The sequence below is a fragment of the Cnephaeus nilssonii genome (assembly GCF_951640355.1).
Source record: "Cnephaeus nilssonii genome assembly, chromosome: 11".
NCBI classification, from domain to species: domain Eukaryota; kingdom Metazoa; phylum Chordata; class Mammalia; order Chiroptera; family Vespertilionidae; genus Cnephaeus; species Cnephaeus nilssonii.
The window spans coordinates 44,918,324-44,936,393 of NC_137082.1; the positions used below are offsets into that span (position 1 = coordinate 44,918,324).

An 18,070-nucleotide genomic window follows, 5' to 3' on the forward strand; every position below is an offset into this window, starting at 1 on the left:
ATTGAATGCCTGCTGTTTGTTTGTCATTGGTCTAGGTCCTCTGAGAATACGAAGAAGAATGGCATGATTTTTGCTCTTCAAACTAACAAAAGATGGAAAGGTTAATACTAGTGACTCTGTATGCTAAATAAGTATGTTCTATTTAGTGTTTTATAAATATTGTGAAAATTGTTTGTAAATGTGTTGGCATTTTGATTCTTCATCCACTGGTCTATTTAATTGATGGATGCTAGCTTTATTTGGAGTTGTGAGTAGGTAGGAAAAATATATAAAATTGTGTAGAAAAATATGTAATACTGTGATAGTCTGCAGGATTAATCTTCATAGTTTTTCAGTCCTCTTCAAGTGTTAAGAGCTTCTCTTGAAGACAGTTAAGTAAACACTGAGGTTTATTTAACTTAGAAGTGAAGTGCTAACACTGGGTTAGTCTACTAATGTTCTGATTATTGGATTTGAGCCAAGTCATCACCCTACTACCAACAAAAATCACAGAATGCTTCATGTATCTTTAGTAGTTTGAATTTTCAGATATAGTGCTTGGAGACATGATACTTTTGTCTGCCAGGGCATTGGTCTTTAACATTTAAAGTCAAAATGTTGTATTGTACCTAGCAATCTTTGTAGAGCTGTGCTAGCAAGAATTGCTTGATCTTGTTATGGTGATATTTCATGATTAAGTACTCGTAACTTTTATTATAAACTTAACATACTCACTGCATTGTATTGAACATACATTATGATAACACTGAAGAAAGGTAGTACTGTAAATATTCAATTATTAAATAAAATAAAATTAGACTTGTTTAGATCAGAGATTAATAGTCAACATTAGGTGTCATCCCAAAAATTCTTATCCACCTTGAACTTCAGAATGTGAACTTAGGGTCTTTGCAGATGTAATTAGTTAAGATCAGATCCTTATAAGATACAAAGAGATACACATAGAGAAGAAGGCAATGTGAAGACAGGCAAAGATTCTAAGCATGCTGCCACAAGCCAGAGAATATGAAGGATTGCTTACAACCACCAAAAGCTAGGAGAGAGGCCTGGGACAGTGTGTCTCTCCTCAGAACCTCCAGAAGGAACCAGCTTACTGACACCTTGATTTCAGACTTCTACACTCCAGAACTGTGATCAAATAAATTTCTGTTGCGTTAAGCTACTCAATTTGTGGTAGTTTGTTATGGTAGACATAGGCAGCTAATACAGATAGTTTAGGATTCTAAGACTAATTTTCAGTAAAAGATGGATCATCTGCTACTCTCAGAGCCACTCTGCTTTTCCAACTCCTGCTCAGAATCAGTCTTCTTGAAAACTGGCTGCCAGTGTGGTATCTGTAAGAAATGCCCAGCATCAGGTCACCAAGGACTTAAATCAGTATCCTAGATCTGAAAGACTAATTAAATACATTTTTATGATAGCAAACACTGTAAAATCCATGATAGTCAGTTATAGCTATTTTCACTCTACTTGTTTGGAATTTTTTTAAAAAAAATCCATTGCTAAGTGTTTTGCTACTCCTTATAGTTACAATCAGTTAGGGACTAATGTTCCTTTTTTTTTTTTTTTTTTTTTGAGGGGGAGCAGAGAGGAAAAACAATATAGAATACTGGATAAAATTAGAATGTGCAGTAATCTGTGCACTAATACCAAGGTTTTCACCAGAAAAATTATAATTTTTTTCCTCTTTTACTTTTTTAGTCTATTTTCTTTTAATTGGTCTTTAAAAAGTAGTGATTTCACACGTCTTATTCAAACACATACTGGTATCAACAATTTGAAACCTATTTTCATCATGGGTTGAGGATGTGGGTTAATTTTTATTACTAATATAGCTTATTGTGCTATTTTCTTCTTTCATATGTTCTTAGGATGTCTGGAAAGGTTACTCTTTTTCTGGGGAAAATATTCAGTAGTAGAAGCATGCGTATTTTTGCTTATTTAATTTAACTGATTTAGAACTACTAGAAAGAATTGGTGATATTAAAGGGATCAGGAGTTGTTAAAAAAAAGTCATGCACTTTGGTTTAGCAATTTATAGAATGAGAATTCAGAAATAATTGTCAATAATGAGGAAATGGGTAAACAAATGATAGCTTATGTAGTATTTTCCAAATCTTTAAGCTTAAAAGACTGACAGCTTGGAAAAATGTGTATGATGTAATTTGGAGAGGATAAAGCAGGATATAAAGTGGTGTGCATGTCATGATTAAAACAAGTATGTAAATTATTTGTAAATTGAAAAAAATTCATCAAAATGTGTATAATACTACCAAAAAAGCAGGATTATGGTTATTCTGTTGTTTATTCCTTTTCCCTTTAATCTTTGAATAATAATTATTATTTAAAATAATTGAAAATAATTTAAGTGAGAACTTTGAGGATTTTGTGTGTGCTTCTGAGAATGTTTGAAATGAAGATCCTAAAATTTCCTATAGGTACATCAAAAGAATGGGCTAATAATGGGAGGTTTTATAATGTTTTTAGAGATTCCTAATAAATTGAGAGATAGCATCCGTTTGGAATGGGTGAATTGTAGATGTTTCTGAGGTGATGGTTGTGCAAGATAGTTCTTTAGGTCAGTTTTAGAATTTTGAATCTCGACTCAACCCTCCTTAATGGAATCAGTCTCAGAGGGAACAGGGTTGTCAACAGAATATTATCTAATGCAGTAGAGACAAGAAGAAAATAACGTTTTTAGGAAATTGTTTTGCTCTTGAAATCTTTGTTCTTATTTTGTAAAAGTCAAACTAAACATTATAGATATGTATTCTGAAGGGGAAAGTAAACTCTAACCCCATCTTAAAGAGAGAACTGCTTTGGAAAAGAATTTTGAATCAGATTGTGTCCTGTGTAATTGTGTGGACATTGTCACCTTTTCAAGTCATCTTGGCTCAAGTATTCTTCACAGCAAAGGAAAATGAAATGTAGTTGTCTGTTGTTTTGTTTTTATTTGTTTGTTTTACGATAGAGAGATAGTGTTGTGGTTTATCCAAAATTCATTCATGCTTGACTTTAGAATTTTAATTTTGCTATTTATGATAGTGTGTGTACCTGGCTGGACATCACAACACTCCTAATGAAAGCATCTCATAGTGAAAACTTGACCCAGCTGGAGCTTTGGAGCTGTCTAGTTTCATCATCCTGATTTTCACACCCACAGCGGTGTGCATCACCTCTGACACAAGTCACAATTTTCATCTAAAGGAGGTAATACATATGTTATTTTGAGAGTAGTCAGAGTAAATAGGGGTACACTGGACCTTAGGCATTCTCAGATTTAAGATTTAGTCATTCCTGAGGCCTGCGGCCCAGCGTCATTATTTCAGCCAAGTTCAGCTATAACCCCTCATTCCTGGTGTTGTATGCTTTAATGCTTGTGTGTGTGTGGGGGGGGGGGGGGGCGGTTCTTTAAAGATGTCTGAGAAGCGAATTTAGTTCCTCATGAGGACAGGAGATAAGGGAAGGAAAAATAAAAAAGGTAGCATCTGCTTGCTCTCAGGTTCATTCCCATTTGCCTCTCTGATCTTCTCCCCAACTTGATTCACTTGCTTCTTTGGTCAAGGTTAATCAACCAAATACTGATAGTCCATCAGGTCAAAAAGACATGTTAATCTAATACTGTAACTGAGTGGGTATCAAATTGTGCTCCTCAGACCTGCAACATCAGCAAAATCTCAGGCCCCTTCCAAGAATTACTGAATCAGAAACTTTGGGGGGAGCGGAGAGTGGAGCCTGCAGTCTGTCTTTAGCGAGCCTGCAGTCTGTCTTTTGCAAGCCTTCCAGGTGATTTTGGTGCATGCTAAAGTTTGAGGCCATCTGCTGTAACTTATCTTCATTCTGCATTTCCCTTAAGCATTTTAATTTATTATGGTTTGCTATATAGTAACACACAATGTCCAGCCATGGTAATCATCTTCACTACTGTGATTTTTCAGATTTGTTGAGTTCATGGCTAATTTTACTGTAGTTTGTATTAGTTACATTAGCAATAGTTTTATTGCTACAACTATTAGCGATAGTATATTGCTTTGGTTGATTTTCCCCCCTTTTAAATTACTTTGGCCTGTGTTTACAGAATCTGTAAGAGCATGAAGGGGTAGCTCACATTTTCCAGGTACTGCTTTAATTAATATTATAAGCTCTAGTGGTATGTATTCAAGAATTTAGAGATTAGAGAAAGGTTCAGGGCATGACATTTTTCAGGCGTACAGTAATTTGAGATATAAATAAACCTGATCAAATTGAGTAGCTGTCAATAAGAAGCAAGATTTACTGGGCAGTTGACTATGTATTTTTTGATCTGACGCATAAATTAACCCTCCCCAAATCTATTTAGCAGCTGGCTGTCATTTCCATTAGCTAAAAGTGACTAGTCTGAAATCTGTTTCAAAGCTCCTGCCAGCACGCCTTGCTGAGCTCGTTCAGCCTTTCAGCTCCCAGACAAGATTCCCAGGTGCCAGTTCAGTGCTCAGGTCTGTAGACCTTGTTATGGGGCCGTTTAAATCCTTCTGCCAGCTCTTCAAATGACCCTCGGCAAGTCATTTAATTCAATCTGTCGCTGGAGGTAGTCAAGAAGGATTTAAGGATTTATATGCAATAAGAAACATGCTTTAGAGTTTTATCAGCCTAAGCTGGTAAGGTGAGGTGAGAGTTGAGTATTTTCACTCATTCTTGACAATTTTCAGCTCCAGGGGCCTGGTAAATTCTTTCATTAATGTTTATGTAGTGATCAAGCTTTCTTAGTTTTTGGTGCCATATCATGAATATTTTCATTCTTTAAAGTTTTGGAAATTATGATTGCTTAATGTGCTGTTCATATTATTATTTTTGACTATTTTGTATTACAGTAGACCTTCACCAGTTTATACAAAGCCTTGTAAATACTTTCATAGATTATTTTAGGAACATATTATTTTAATATGTTCAGATAAGTAGAACTAAGTGAAATCAACATAGTAAAGTTGTGTTAGTTATTGCATCAAACCTTTGTGGCTTAAAGCCACATATTTATTATCTTACAGTTTCTCTAAGTCAGGAATTCAGGAGTAGGCTTAGCTGGGTAGTTCTGGCTGGAGACTGTCATGAAGTCCTGTAAGCCAAGCTCTCTGGGCTTGGCAAGGGCTGGAGGATCTGCATCGTATACTAGTATGGCTTGCTCACGTGGCTGCTAAAAGAGGACTCAGTTCCTTGCTGGCTGTTTTCAGATTCAGTTCCTCACCTTGTTGGCCTTTTCTTAGGGTTCCCAGAATGTTCTGATCACATAGCAGCTGGCTTCCCCAGAGGGAGTGATCCTAGAGAGAGCAAAGAGGAAGCTATATATATGCCCTTTCCTACCTGGCTTCAGAAGTCCCAGGCAGCCTTCCAGTCTGCCACATTGTGCTTATTAGAAGCAAGTCACTCAGTACAGTCCACATGCCAGAGAGTCACATTAGGCTCCACCTTTTGAAGGGAAGAATTTACAGAAATTTGTGGACCTGTTTTTAAACTACTGCAATAGTAGACGCTAGGATGTATTTAGCAAAGACATGCAATTGGCAGCAACCAAATTAGTACTTATTTCTGTTTTTTTTAAATGGTCCTTTAGTTAAAACAGGTGTTTCTGCTATTGTATGTATGTTGCTGAGAATTCTGAAAAAGGTTTATGAGAAAATGGAGTTGGGAAAGGGCAGGATTCTAACTTCATGCATCTTTATAACCAGAGTACTAACAAAAATAATAGGGCACCTCGGGAGAACACTTGGACAGCCTAGACAGGCAGTGTGGCTGGAAGTTGAGTTGCCTTAGGGAATATTAAAAATGCCCAATAAAAGAGGAGTGGAAATGCTGGCTTAGGGCACTGAGGCAGTGCATTTATTGTGTGATATTTCCTTTGTTTTTCAAAGTTACCATTCTGTTTCCATTATTCTTGCTTCCCTTGCCTCAGTCAATATTTGTGAACCAGCACAATAGACATATGATACTGATATCATCTTCTGTGTACATCATATGTGAACTAATTGGTGTTAACGAAACACATTGTAGTTTCCCTTGCATAAATAAACACTTCTTCTAGTCATGTTTATTAATTTATTTAGTAATACTTCCTGCTGATAGATAAGACAGAAGTAGACTTCAGTTTTAAAAGCTTCTGGTCGCCCTAACTGGTTTGGCTCAGTGGATAGAGCGTCGGTCTGCAGACTGAAGGGTCCCAGGTTCGATTCCGGTCAAGGGCATGTACCTTGGTTGCGGGCACATCCCCATTGTGAGGTGTGCAGGAGGCAGCTGATTGATGTTCCTCTCTCATCGATGTTTCTAACTCTCTATCCCTCTCCCTTCCTCTCTGTAAGAAATCAATAAAATATATTTTTAAAAAACAACAACAACCAAACAACCAAACAAAAAAGCTTCTGGTCAAAATTCCAAGTTAATGATATCCAAATTAGTGGTTTCTTTACTATATTATTTTTCCCCCCTCAGAAATTAAAATTCTCTCATCTTGTGGAATGATAGTTAAGTGTAGGACTTTAAGCCACAGAAGAGAGGAAAGGTAAAGAGAAGAAAAAAGAAAAGAATAAAATCCAGGCTCTTATTTTAAAAGATGGAGGAATTTGTCTAAGCCTCACAATGAACTCTCTGTTCTTTGATCCAGACCTCTGTTTATGTAGGGCTTGTTAAAACAGATTTGCTGGCTGTACCCCCAGAGAGACAGAGTCAGTAGTTCTAGGGTGGGGGCCTGAGAATTTCCATTTCTAATAAGTTTCCAGGTGACTCTGGTCCTAGTGGTCCTAGGACCATACTTTTAGAACCACTGTGTCAGAAGAAGCAATTATTATAATAACTGCCCTACTCCCACTTGAGTCAACAAAGAAGGCTATTTTATTTAGAATTGTCAGTCAGGATTTTTCCATCAGAGTAGCCCAATCCAGTTATCTTAGTTATGTCTATTCAGGATGAAGTTCTCCTATTTGTGGCAGGGTAGACAGATATATGAACTCAGAACTATTGTTCTATTTACATTTTTTTTTTTTGGAAAGGTGATACAGTGACACTTGACCATAAGTGACTTGTTCAGAAGCCTTAACTATTTAGATTGTAATATGGAAGTCAAGAAGGACCTCTAAGTAGAGAGAAAGACTTACCACAAAGTTCTGTCTTTACTTTGAAAAAGGGTAGAGAACTAATTTCAGGATTGAATGTAAAGTAAGGCAGCAGATTAGAAATTGCTTATATACTCACTAGAGTCAATAATTGGAAAAGACGAACTATGTTAATGCTGTAGTTTAGAACCATTTCTGGACAATGGCTAATAGTTCTTCCAGTCCATTGGCCTTATGGAGCTTCTCTGAATATAGTAATGTATTGGTATTCAGCACTTTGAAAGAAAAAAATAAGTGAACAGTAGGCTTTAGAAACTGAGTTAAATTAAAAACAATACCATCTCATTCCATCCAAGATGGAGTAACAAGGACTGCATATACTATTTCACCCAAAACTATTAAAAATCAGATGAAACATGTGAAATAGCTTTTGGACTTGGAGCATTAGGCAGCACCAACTAACAGATAGGAGAACGCAGCAGAGCCTGGAGTCCATGGAGGCTAAGCAGCTTGAGTTTACAGACCAGTGTGCTGGGGAGGAAAGACCTGCTCAGAGAGACAGGGTCCTGGAGTGGATAAGGGGTCCTCAGTGAGCCTCCAGCTGAGTCATGATCAGATAGAGAGAGAGAGAGAGAGAGAGAGAGAGAGAGAGAGAGAGAGAGAGAATGTGTGTGTGGCAACTGCCCAAGACTGGGGGGAAGAAAACCACTGAAAATGAGCAAAGCGGACAAACCTTGAAGCTCAGGGCCTGGAATAGTTCATGTTCCCACCAGCCGCAGAAGGAAGTGTTATCATTTACAGCAGTGGTCACCAACCTTTCGGACCTCACGGATCACCAGTGGTCCATGTACCACCGGTTGGTGACCGCTGCTCCAAAGGTTTCCTTAAACCAGCGGTCACCAACCTTTCGGACTTATGGACTACCAGTGGTCCACGGACTACTGGTTGGCGACCGCTGATTTACAGGGTGTCAGGGGACTTGCTAATATGACTGTTAACTCTAGACTTAAGGTTGCTCTGGTCTTATATGAACAGTCTTAGAAAGCAAACCTTATAAGAACTGAATTATTTCCAATTAACTTAACTGTGTCCCAGAACAAAACTCCATAATATTTATAGAAATATAAAAATAGCCAGCTCTCAAAGAGATAAAAGTCATCCAACAAAAGTTATCAGGTGTGCAAAGAAGCAGGAAAATAGGACCTATAATGAGGACAAAACTCAATGAAATGAAACTGACACAGAAATGACACCAATTGACAAAGTACATGTAAATAACTATTATAATTATGTTTTGTTGTGTGTATATAAGTGTATGTGTGTGACACACATAGACCCCAATTGAACTTGTGGAGATGAAAAGTACACTGGGTGGAATTAATAGTATATTCCACACTGCAAAACAAAGGGTTAGTGAACCTGAAACCACAATTTATCAGAATTTGTGGAATATACAGCTAAAGCAGTGCTTAGAACAGTGATGGGCAACCTTTTGAGCTTGGTGTGTCAAACTTCGCCAAAAAACTGAGCATAACTCGGGTAGTGTGTCACTTTGAGGAAAAAACATTATTTCGCAAATGTTTCATCCTCAGGAGCAGCAAATATTTCATCCTCGGCATGCGGCCGCCTCAGCGGCCGCGTGTCATCAAAAATGGCTACACGTGTCAGTGCTGACACGTGTGTCATAGGTTCGCCATCACTGGCTTAGAAGGAAGTTTATATAGCCCTTAAATGCCTATATTAGCAAAAAAGGAAAGCCTCAAATTGGTGACCTCAGTTTACACCTTAAGAAACTAGAAAAAATACACGTAAATTAATCCCAAAATTAGTAAAAGAGGCAATAAGGATAAGCACAGAAATAAATGAAACTATGAACAGAAAAACAATAGAGAATGCAACCAAAAACCGGTTTTTTGAGAAGCTTAATAAAATTGGTAATCCTCTAACCAGACTGACCAAGAAAAGATAGAAGAATCAGGTTACCAATATCAGGAGTGATAGAGGTGACATCACTATAGATTCTATAGATAGGAAAAGAATAATAAGGAAATATTGTAAACAAGTTAATGCCAACTATGTGGCATCTTAAGTGAAGTAGACAAACTTCTTGAAAGTCAAACTACCAAAGCTTTCTCAAGAAGAAATAGATAATGGAATAGCCCTAACTCTAGTAAAGAAATTGAAATTATAGTTAAAACCTCCTCTCTCTCTCTCTCTCTCTCTCTCTCTCACACACACACACACACACACACACACACACACACACGCACACATACACACACTATAACAAGACTCCAGGTCCAAAGGGCTTTTCTGATGTATCTTTATGTTAAAGGAAGAAATAATATTAATTTTATTCAAACTCTTTCAGAAAAGAGAAAAGAATATTTAACTCTGACACCAAAGCCAGAAAAATACATGAAAAAAGTATAATCTGAAATCTCTCATGAACATAAATGTAATAATTTTGAAAGTTTTAGGAAATTGAATCCAACATATATAAAAATGACAGTATGTCATGGCTAAGTGCATTTTATCCCAGAAATGCAAGACTAGTTCAACATTTAAGAGGCAATTAAGTTGATCACTATCATTTCAATAGATGGCAGAAGTAGCACTTGAATAATTTCAATGACCCTTTCTGATTAAGAAAGAAAATAATTTATCAAATTAGGAATAGAAGGGACTTCCTCAGTTTGATAAAAGGCACCTATGGAAAACATACAAGTAATAGTATTTTTAGTGGTGAAAAGCTGAATGCTACCCCATTACAATTAGAAAAAGGAAAGGGTGTCTGCTTTCACTACTTTTGTTCAATATTGTATGGAAGGAATGTTCTAGCTAGTGCAGTGAAGCAAGAAAAAGAAATAAAAGGCACACAGATTGCAATGGAAGAAGTAAAACAGCCGTTCTTCACAGAGGAGGACTCATGCCACCTGATTTCAAGACTATAAAGATGCAGTAATCAAGTTAATGTAATATTAGGTGAAGATAGACAAATAGATGAGTAGAACAGAAATAATCCAGAACTTGACCCAGCCAACTATGGTCAGCACAGTTTTGATACAGGTGCTGAAGCACTTCAATAGGAATCATGATTTTTTTCAACAAATGGTCCCAGAATAATTTAGATAGTCTCTTGTCAAAAAACAAACAAACAAAAAGACAGTGGAACCTACTAGTATAGTTATTGCTTGCTATGTATAAAAATAACTTAAAATTAATCATAGACCTAAGTGTAAGAATTAAAACTATAAAATTCTAGAAGGAAACAGGAGAAAGTCTTAGTGACCTTGAGTTTTTCAAAGAGTTCTTAAATACAACACAAAAAGCATTAATTATAAAAGATACATTAATGGACTTCATTAAATTGAAATTTTGCTTTCTCAAAGTACTATTTAAAAAATGAAAAAGCAAGCCAGACTGGGGGAAATATTTGCAAGTCATGTATCTGACAATGGACTTATATTCAGAATATATGATGGACTCATTTCAATTAAAACTGGACAAAAGATTTGAATTAGTCACCAGCAAAGAAGGCATATAGGTCTCAGATAAGCTTTTGAGAAGATGATCAGCATCATTAGTGATTAGGGGAAGGCAAGTTAAATCTATAATGAGATACCACCACGTATATGTTGACAAGGAGTCAGAGCAACTAGAACTCTCCTGCCCCAGTGATGGGGATGTAAAATGGTACAACCCAGCCATCCCCATCCTTCGTGTTTACCCAAGAGAAATAAAAGCATATGCCCACACAAGAACTTGTACACCAATGTTCTGTCAAATGGGCCAAAAAAAGAGGAAACACTCCAAATGTCCATCAACAGCTGAATAGTTAAACAAACCCATATATCCATACAATGAAATGCAATTCAGCAAAAAAAATAAAAATAAAATAAAGAGGGAACTCCTGGTACACTGAACAGTGTGGACAAAAAGTAGCAGGAAGCAGATCATTGGTTGCCTGAGCATGGGAGGCATTCAGTGGGGATGGAGGGGGAGGGAGAGGTCACAATCGGCACAAGAAAACTATTGGCAATGGTTTTATGGGTATCTATGTCCAGTCTAGTCAAATTACCATGTGCCAACTGAATAAGAAAGAGAAAGTATATGTTTTAAATCACCTTCTGTTGTGGTCAGGTCTCTATCTCAGTTTGAAATACTTGCCTTTGTTGTCTGTCTTTCCTCCTGGATCATGCTAGTTGTGTGGTTGTTGCTGGGCGCCAGGTTCAAGTAAGTGGACCACTGTTACACTTCACTCTGGCCCAGCTCCAGCAAAATTATATAGTAGGCAGTACTTATTTTATAAGACAGTCTGATATACTGGGAGAAAGAGAAAGCGAAATTCAGATCTGGTTTTATTTGCTAATAACATTTCTGCCCAGAGGTATGTGTTGGGAGGATTTACTCTTTGGACCGTCTCAATAACTATTTTTGATGCTGCTGCTCTTCCTGCTTCCTTCTCCAGTAGCTATTAGACATCTATCAAAAATGCTTGGTATTTATGTTAATTTTAATATTCATAAGAATATAATTTCTCCTGAATTTGTGTCTTCTGCTAGCCCTTGGCAACTAGGCAAACCTCCAAATAAATATAACATTTCTGGCTTGGGTCCTGTTTGTGGACACGTGTCCCTTGTTCATTTCTTAGCATGCGCTTCAGTACCCTTAGACATTATATATTCACTAGAGGCCCGATGAATGAAATTTGTGCAAGAGTAGGCTTTCCTTCCCCCGGCTGCTGGCACCGGCTTTCCTCTGGCACCTGGGACCTGGGACCTGGGCTTCCCTCTGGCCGTCAGCAGGCACCCGGGACCTGGGCTTCTTCCCTTGCAGCCCCGGCTTTGTCCTGAAGGTCGTCTGGGATAATTAGCATATTATGCTCATATTATTATAGATTATTATTTATTATTTTCCACAGGAACAACTGTAAACCTACTATTGCCCCACCCTGTATACATTGAGTAACTGTAGAAGGAAGAATATCGGAAGTTAATTTCATTAAAGCTGACTAGTTCATTAAATGCTAGATCTTGAATGTTATTTTCTTATCTTCAGCCTGTAATATTTTAACTCTAGCCATTCATAAAAATATGAAGTCACCTCTTTTTTTAATGTAAAATTAAACTGTGAAGGATATAGAAGAAAATAAAACTTGAGTTACAGCAGAGGAGTCTTTCCCTAGGGCCTAGGCTTTTAAGGAAAGAGCTCTTCTTCACCTAATATTGAAATGTACATGTTGAGGAGATGTGGTAGTTCTTACCATAATTGCCTAACTTCAGGTTTCAGATTCTCACACTTACAAATTAGATTCCTCCCCTATAATTATTCTCTGTTGTCCAAGTAATTTATGAGTAGAAGAAGGCTTATTTCTTTTAAGACTAAACTGTTTGTTTGCACTTGTTCCAGGAAAACCTCACAGCACCTGTAGCTCTGAACGGATTCAGCTCTCAGGAATGTATAATGTCCGGAAAGGCAAAATGCAATTGCCAGTGAACCGATGGACCAGACGCCAAGTCATCCTGTGTGGGACCTGCCTAATAGTATCATCTGTGAAAGACAGCTTGACCGGAAAGATGCATGTTCTACCACTGATTGGTGGGAAAGTAAGTTTAAAACAAACAGAATACTAGCAGGTTTCCCAGCGTCATGAAGGAGCTTACTTTAAGCCATTTCTGTAATAATGGGTGGATGGTTTTTGACTCATCTAAGGTCTTGCTCAGTTCCTGTTGTACTCCACCAGTCGGCATTGTTGGCTGGTAGAGTTGCGGAAAATAACGATGCTATTGCCTCAAATGAGGCTGTGGGTCCTCGCCTCAGTAGTAATGCATCTTACTTACAAGACAGAAAATAGAGAAACTGGAATTTCAGTGCTATAGTTTAGGCTGTAGATGATAAGTTATTACTATCATCTACAGTAAGGAAACAACTTTTGATATCTTGAGCATATGTTTTGTAGTATAATACAAGTGACCCTTTATGTTCATGCTTATTGAAGGTTAGACTCTAGGTTGAATCTTTGATCCCACTGTGCCATACCCTTCGTGTTTAGAGACCAGTGGGATTAGCATTTTTAGTTTATCACTATAGCTAGTCATATTTCTGAACTTGAAATGTTAGTCATTTTGGAGAAAACCTGTAATACAGCTGATAGATATTTCTAACACTTACTGGCTGCTTTTCTTTGGGTATATTAACTATTTTATTCATATGATTTGTAAAATAAAAATAACTAGATTGCTTGGGGGAAATGTTACATTCTTTTTTGGCCAGATTTATTTATAAACTCCAAGTGTTGGTAGGGGTATCATTACCAAATTCTATGTATTTCCTGATTTTTAAATGATATGATAATCTGTTAAAAGATAGGAAGGCAAATTTGGATGAAGAAATGGATTTTTGGAAATATTTTCTTTACCATTCCCTCTCCCCCGCATCCTCCTCCCCCCCCCCCCCCCCCCCCGCAATGGGCATGGGAAAGAAGGTAAGATGTGGAGAATATAGAGGAAAAATAAGAAACCAACTTTTGTTAAAGTGAACTTTTTTTGTTTGGCAAATTTGATCTGCTAGTTCCAGGGATTAGAATGAAGCAGGTAAAACTGGATGTGTGCAGTAATAAATGGTTTGCTATTCCCCTGCTATGTGAAAAGTTCATTTTTCATTAATAAGTTTATATTAGTTTTTCCTTATGAGTATATAGCCCATGTCAGTTTTAACCTTTTGCACTCGGATGTCGAGTGTGACTCGACACGGTTAGCATTAGAATAAAGGAATCGAGAAAAAAGCAAGCGAGTGCAAAGGGTTAATCCCCCTCTGCTATTATACATTCTAGTCCTAAGAAGACTAATAGTACTTGATCATTTTAAAAAATAAAATTTGGCCAGGCTGCAAGGTATATTTCAGTCATCCATTTTGAAACCATTGCTTCTTAACTTTTGTCCAAACATTGAAGAATTAGTGATATTTTATTTCTGAAGATTTTGCCCTTTGGATGAATCACTGAAAATTTAGTCAATGTTATTACTCCCATAGGTCGTCATTAAAAATGCATATTTAATGCTTGATACCCTGTTAGGTCAACAGTTTCTTCTATATGATGTTAAGGATCTGTATAGGCAAATTTAATGTAATTAAATATTAGAGGCCCAGTGCATGAAAATTCATGCACTGAAGTGGGGGGCCCTCAGCCCAGCCTGCCCCCTCTCACAGTCCGGGAGCACTCAGGGGCGGGAGGCAACCTGGCGATCAGGGGAAGGCGACACCCCATCACACCTCTGCTGCTGCCACTGCTGGCAGCGCAAGCCTCAGCCGGCCCTGGTTACCTGAGCCTCGGGTGGCCCTGGGCAGGTGGGCAGCTGCCATCCGAGGCTTGCCTGCGCCTCTGGGCAGCTGGGGGGCTGAGAGGACTGGGGGACTCTGGAGGCAGGCGCGCAGGGCCCGGCGGGGCTAAGGGGACTGGGCACTGCCATCTTGTGGCTGTGGGCGCTGCCATCTTTGAGGGTGGGACAGTCAATTAGCATATTCCCTCCTTATTGGCTGTGGGTGATGTCACCTTTGAGGGCGGGGCAGTCAATTAGCATATCCCCTCCTTCTTGGCTGTGGGCGCCACCATCTTTGCGATGGCGTGAGGGTCAATTAGCATATTCACTCTTTATTAGATAGGATGCTCTGTAGGGAAGCCACTTTGATTGGTGTCCCAGAAATACCAAGCTGTGTAAGTCACCATCCTTGCTTTGAATAGCTTATAGTTTACTCCCCAGAGATGAGGATGGCATAACAATATCTGCTCTAGGAGAGGTGAAAAAGAGTAGTGCAGAAGATTAGTGGTAGGAATACTGCATTTTGTGTGGGGAATCGGAATTTTGTGGTGAAGGAGGTAGCCATTGTGGTAGAACTTAAAGAGTAAAAAATCTATTGACATATGAAGGAGATGGTCATAAAGATTATTGTATTCAGAGAAGCAGAGTCAGGAAAGCAGTGGAATGTTCAGATAAGGTCAAAAGATTCAATTATAATTAGCATTTTCATTCAGAGCTAGACTCTTGTCCTGTTTCCCAGGCCTGTTATTGGATGTACTTCTACCATTGAGTGAATTGAAAGTTAATAGCTTTCTTTTCTCACAGACAAACCTTGTAAAACCTGTTTTGCACTATGCCTTTAAAAATAATTGAGTATGTTGAAAAACTTAAGTCTTTTAAAACTCGATGACCAAGTTATGAAAAATAATTTGCTATTCCTTTTTTTATTCAGTTGTGTTCTTAAAGGAAAAACCAAGAGTAAATGGAAAGGTTTTTTAATTTAAATTCGTGCATGGGGGTGGGGTCCTTCAGCCCAGCCTGCACCCTCAGGGAGTCGGATATCCCTCTCGCAATCTGGGACGCTGCATGCAGCAGTGACCATACTTTTCATACAGGTGAAAGGCATCTTGCTATTGTATGGGCAGCTACATTTTTTTGCCCTGATTATAAAAAGTAGTACATAACATGATCCTTCTGAGGCAGTAGTACCATTTCCTTCATCTGATGGGTGGAAAAACTGAAGCAAAGAGAAGTAATTGGCTTTGTCACACAGTTATAAGTGTCAGAATCAGGGCTGACCACAGAATGTGCAAGCCAGAGTCCATGCATGTCATCGCTGCATCATCCTATTTTTTCAGTGTTGGAGTAGCCTTGTCAGGTTTTAATTTTTAAATCTAAGAGACTGTTCCCAATATATAGGGTAGGGTCCCTAAGCCTAGCCAGTGATCAGGATTGATCTGTGGGGCGACCGGTGGGCAGGGTGACCAGGGGGCCCCTGCTGGCACCCTCCTTGGCTGGTGGCCTGGCGCCACCAGCTGGCTGGCCTCACTATCTGGCTGGTCCCGCTGGCTGGCTGGCCGCCCCCTAATCACCACTACCAGTTGCCTCCCTCTGGGGGGGGGGGGGGCAGACACTCAATGCAGGAGCAGCAACTGCGTTGAGCGTCTGCCCCATGGTGGTCAGTGTGCATCATAGCGACTGGTTGTTCTACTGGTCGTTCCTCTGTTCAATTGATTTGCATATTACGGTTTTATTATATAGGATAGCTTGTAATGAGTGTTAGATAGGTTGGTCATAACCTAGACATAAGTGTTATAATAATCAAATTTGGCATATAATTGAGCACGATTGTTTGTTTGCATTTTAAAATTAGAATTCCAAATGTGAAGTAAAATAAAGCTCTCTTAAAATTTAATTGATGAAAAAGGGTATTTGTGTAGTAGAGAAGTTTTTATTCATTGAACAACTATGTTGTATTTAATTTGTTCTTAGGAATTTAATGGATTTTTATATACATTTTATTTAATATTTGCTAAATTATAATGGATAATAAATTGAATACTTATTAACTTACTACTCATGAAAAGTAGCAGAATCAGTACTAGTGTTTCTACTTATGTTCTCATTGTTTTTGTTTTACTTTATTATTTATTTATTTATTTACCCTCACCCAAGGATATTCTTCCATTGATTTTTAGAGAGAGTGGAAGTAAGGGAAGAGGGAGGGAGAGAGAGAGAGTGGGAGAGAGGGAGAGGGGGGGGGGGAAGAAACATCGATTGGTTGCCTCCCACACACACCCTGACACGGGCTAAGGGTGGAGCGTGCAATCGAGGTATTTGCCCTTGACAGGGAATCAAATCCATGACCCTTCTTACCACTGAACAACATTGGGCAGGGCTAGATTTTATTTTATTGTTGATATTATTACAGATGTCCCCATTTTTCCCCCTTTTGCCCGCCTCCACTCAGTCCCTCTACCCCTCCCCCCCTTTTCCTCTTGCTATTACCACACTGTTGTGTTGTCTGTTTAAATGGGTTATGCATATATATTCTTTGGCTAATCCCATCTACTTGTTTCTCTTTACATCTGTTTCATTGCCTCCCCAACAGGTATCCACTGTCCTAGAATATGTATCCATCATTTTCTTAAATATGTTTTATCATGTAACTATGTTGTGCTAGGTTTTGATCTGAATAAGAATGGTATTGTACTGTGTGTGATCTTCTGTGAGTGAATTTTTTTTCACTCAGTATTAAGTTTTATAATGAGAGTCTATGTTGCTTGTTATATGTGGTTTTTATTTCTGTATTAGAGGCCCGGTGTACAAAATTCATGCACGGGGGGGAGGATCCCTCAGCCCAGCCTGCACCCTCTTCAATCTAGGACCCCTCGGGATCGGGGCCTAAACAGGCAGTCGGACATCCTTCTCACAATCTGGGAACGCTGGCTCCTAATTGCTCACCTGCCTGCCTGCCTGTTTGCCCCTAACTGACCTCCCCCTGCCAGCCTGATCACCCCTAACTGCCTTTGCCTGCTGGCCTGGTCACCCCCAACTGCTCCCCCTGCCGGCCTGGTCATCCCACGCAGCCTGCTGTTCAGTCATTTGGTCATCCCATGCAGCCTGCTGTTTGGTCGTCTGTCCGGTTGTTTCAGTCATGACGGCCCCTGGCTTTTTATATATTAGGATAATATTCCACTCTGTAAATGTTCTAAATTCCCATAATTTCTGAATAAACTTTTCTGTTGATGGACATTTGGGTTGCTTCTGTTTTTTTCATTATTATAAATTATGCTGATGAAATAATCTTATGTTTATATCCTTCCTAGTGTGCAAGTAGTGTTTGAAGGGGAATAGTTCCCAATTAGATTACTGTGCCTGAAGGGGGCATTTGGTAATATGTGCGTCTGTTTTAATTGTCAAATGATAAAACAGTCAGCCTTATCAGGGTGTAAGCTAAACTATGCGGTGGTAACAAAACCCCCCACATCTCAGTGACTTATCATAACAGTTATTTCTCACTCACACCATATGTCCATTGTGAATTGGTGGGGATTTCTTTTTTTACATAATTGTATAGGGACCCAGCCTGATAGAGGCTCTGCTCTCTTACAACATTTAGAACATGAGGCCTTCCTTTGTTGCTTAGGCAGGGAAAGGCGTAACTGAAGGGTCATTAACCAGCTTATG

At 38.7% G+C, this 18,070-nt stretch overlaps 1 protein-coding gene across 1 annotated transcript in view; it reads left to right on the plus strand.

Moving 5' to 3' along the window:
• The window catches only part of PHLPP1 (PH domain and leucine rich repeat protein phosphatase 1), a 200,122-nt gene that overhangs the window by 82,288 nt on the left and 99,764 nt on the right, over positions 1-18,070 (plus strand). Inside the window, exon 2 of the mRNA XM_079783771.1 lies at positions 12,492-12,688. Coding sequence (XP_079639897.1) covers positions 12,492-12,688 — 197 coding nt within the window. The remainder of the gene's footprint in view (positions 1-12,491; positions 12,689-18,070) is intronic.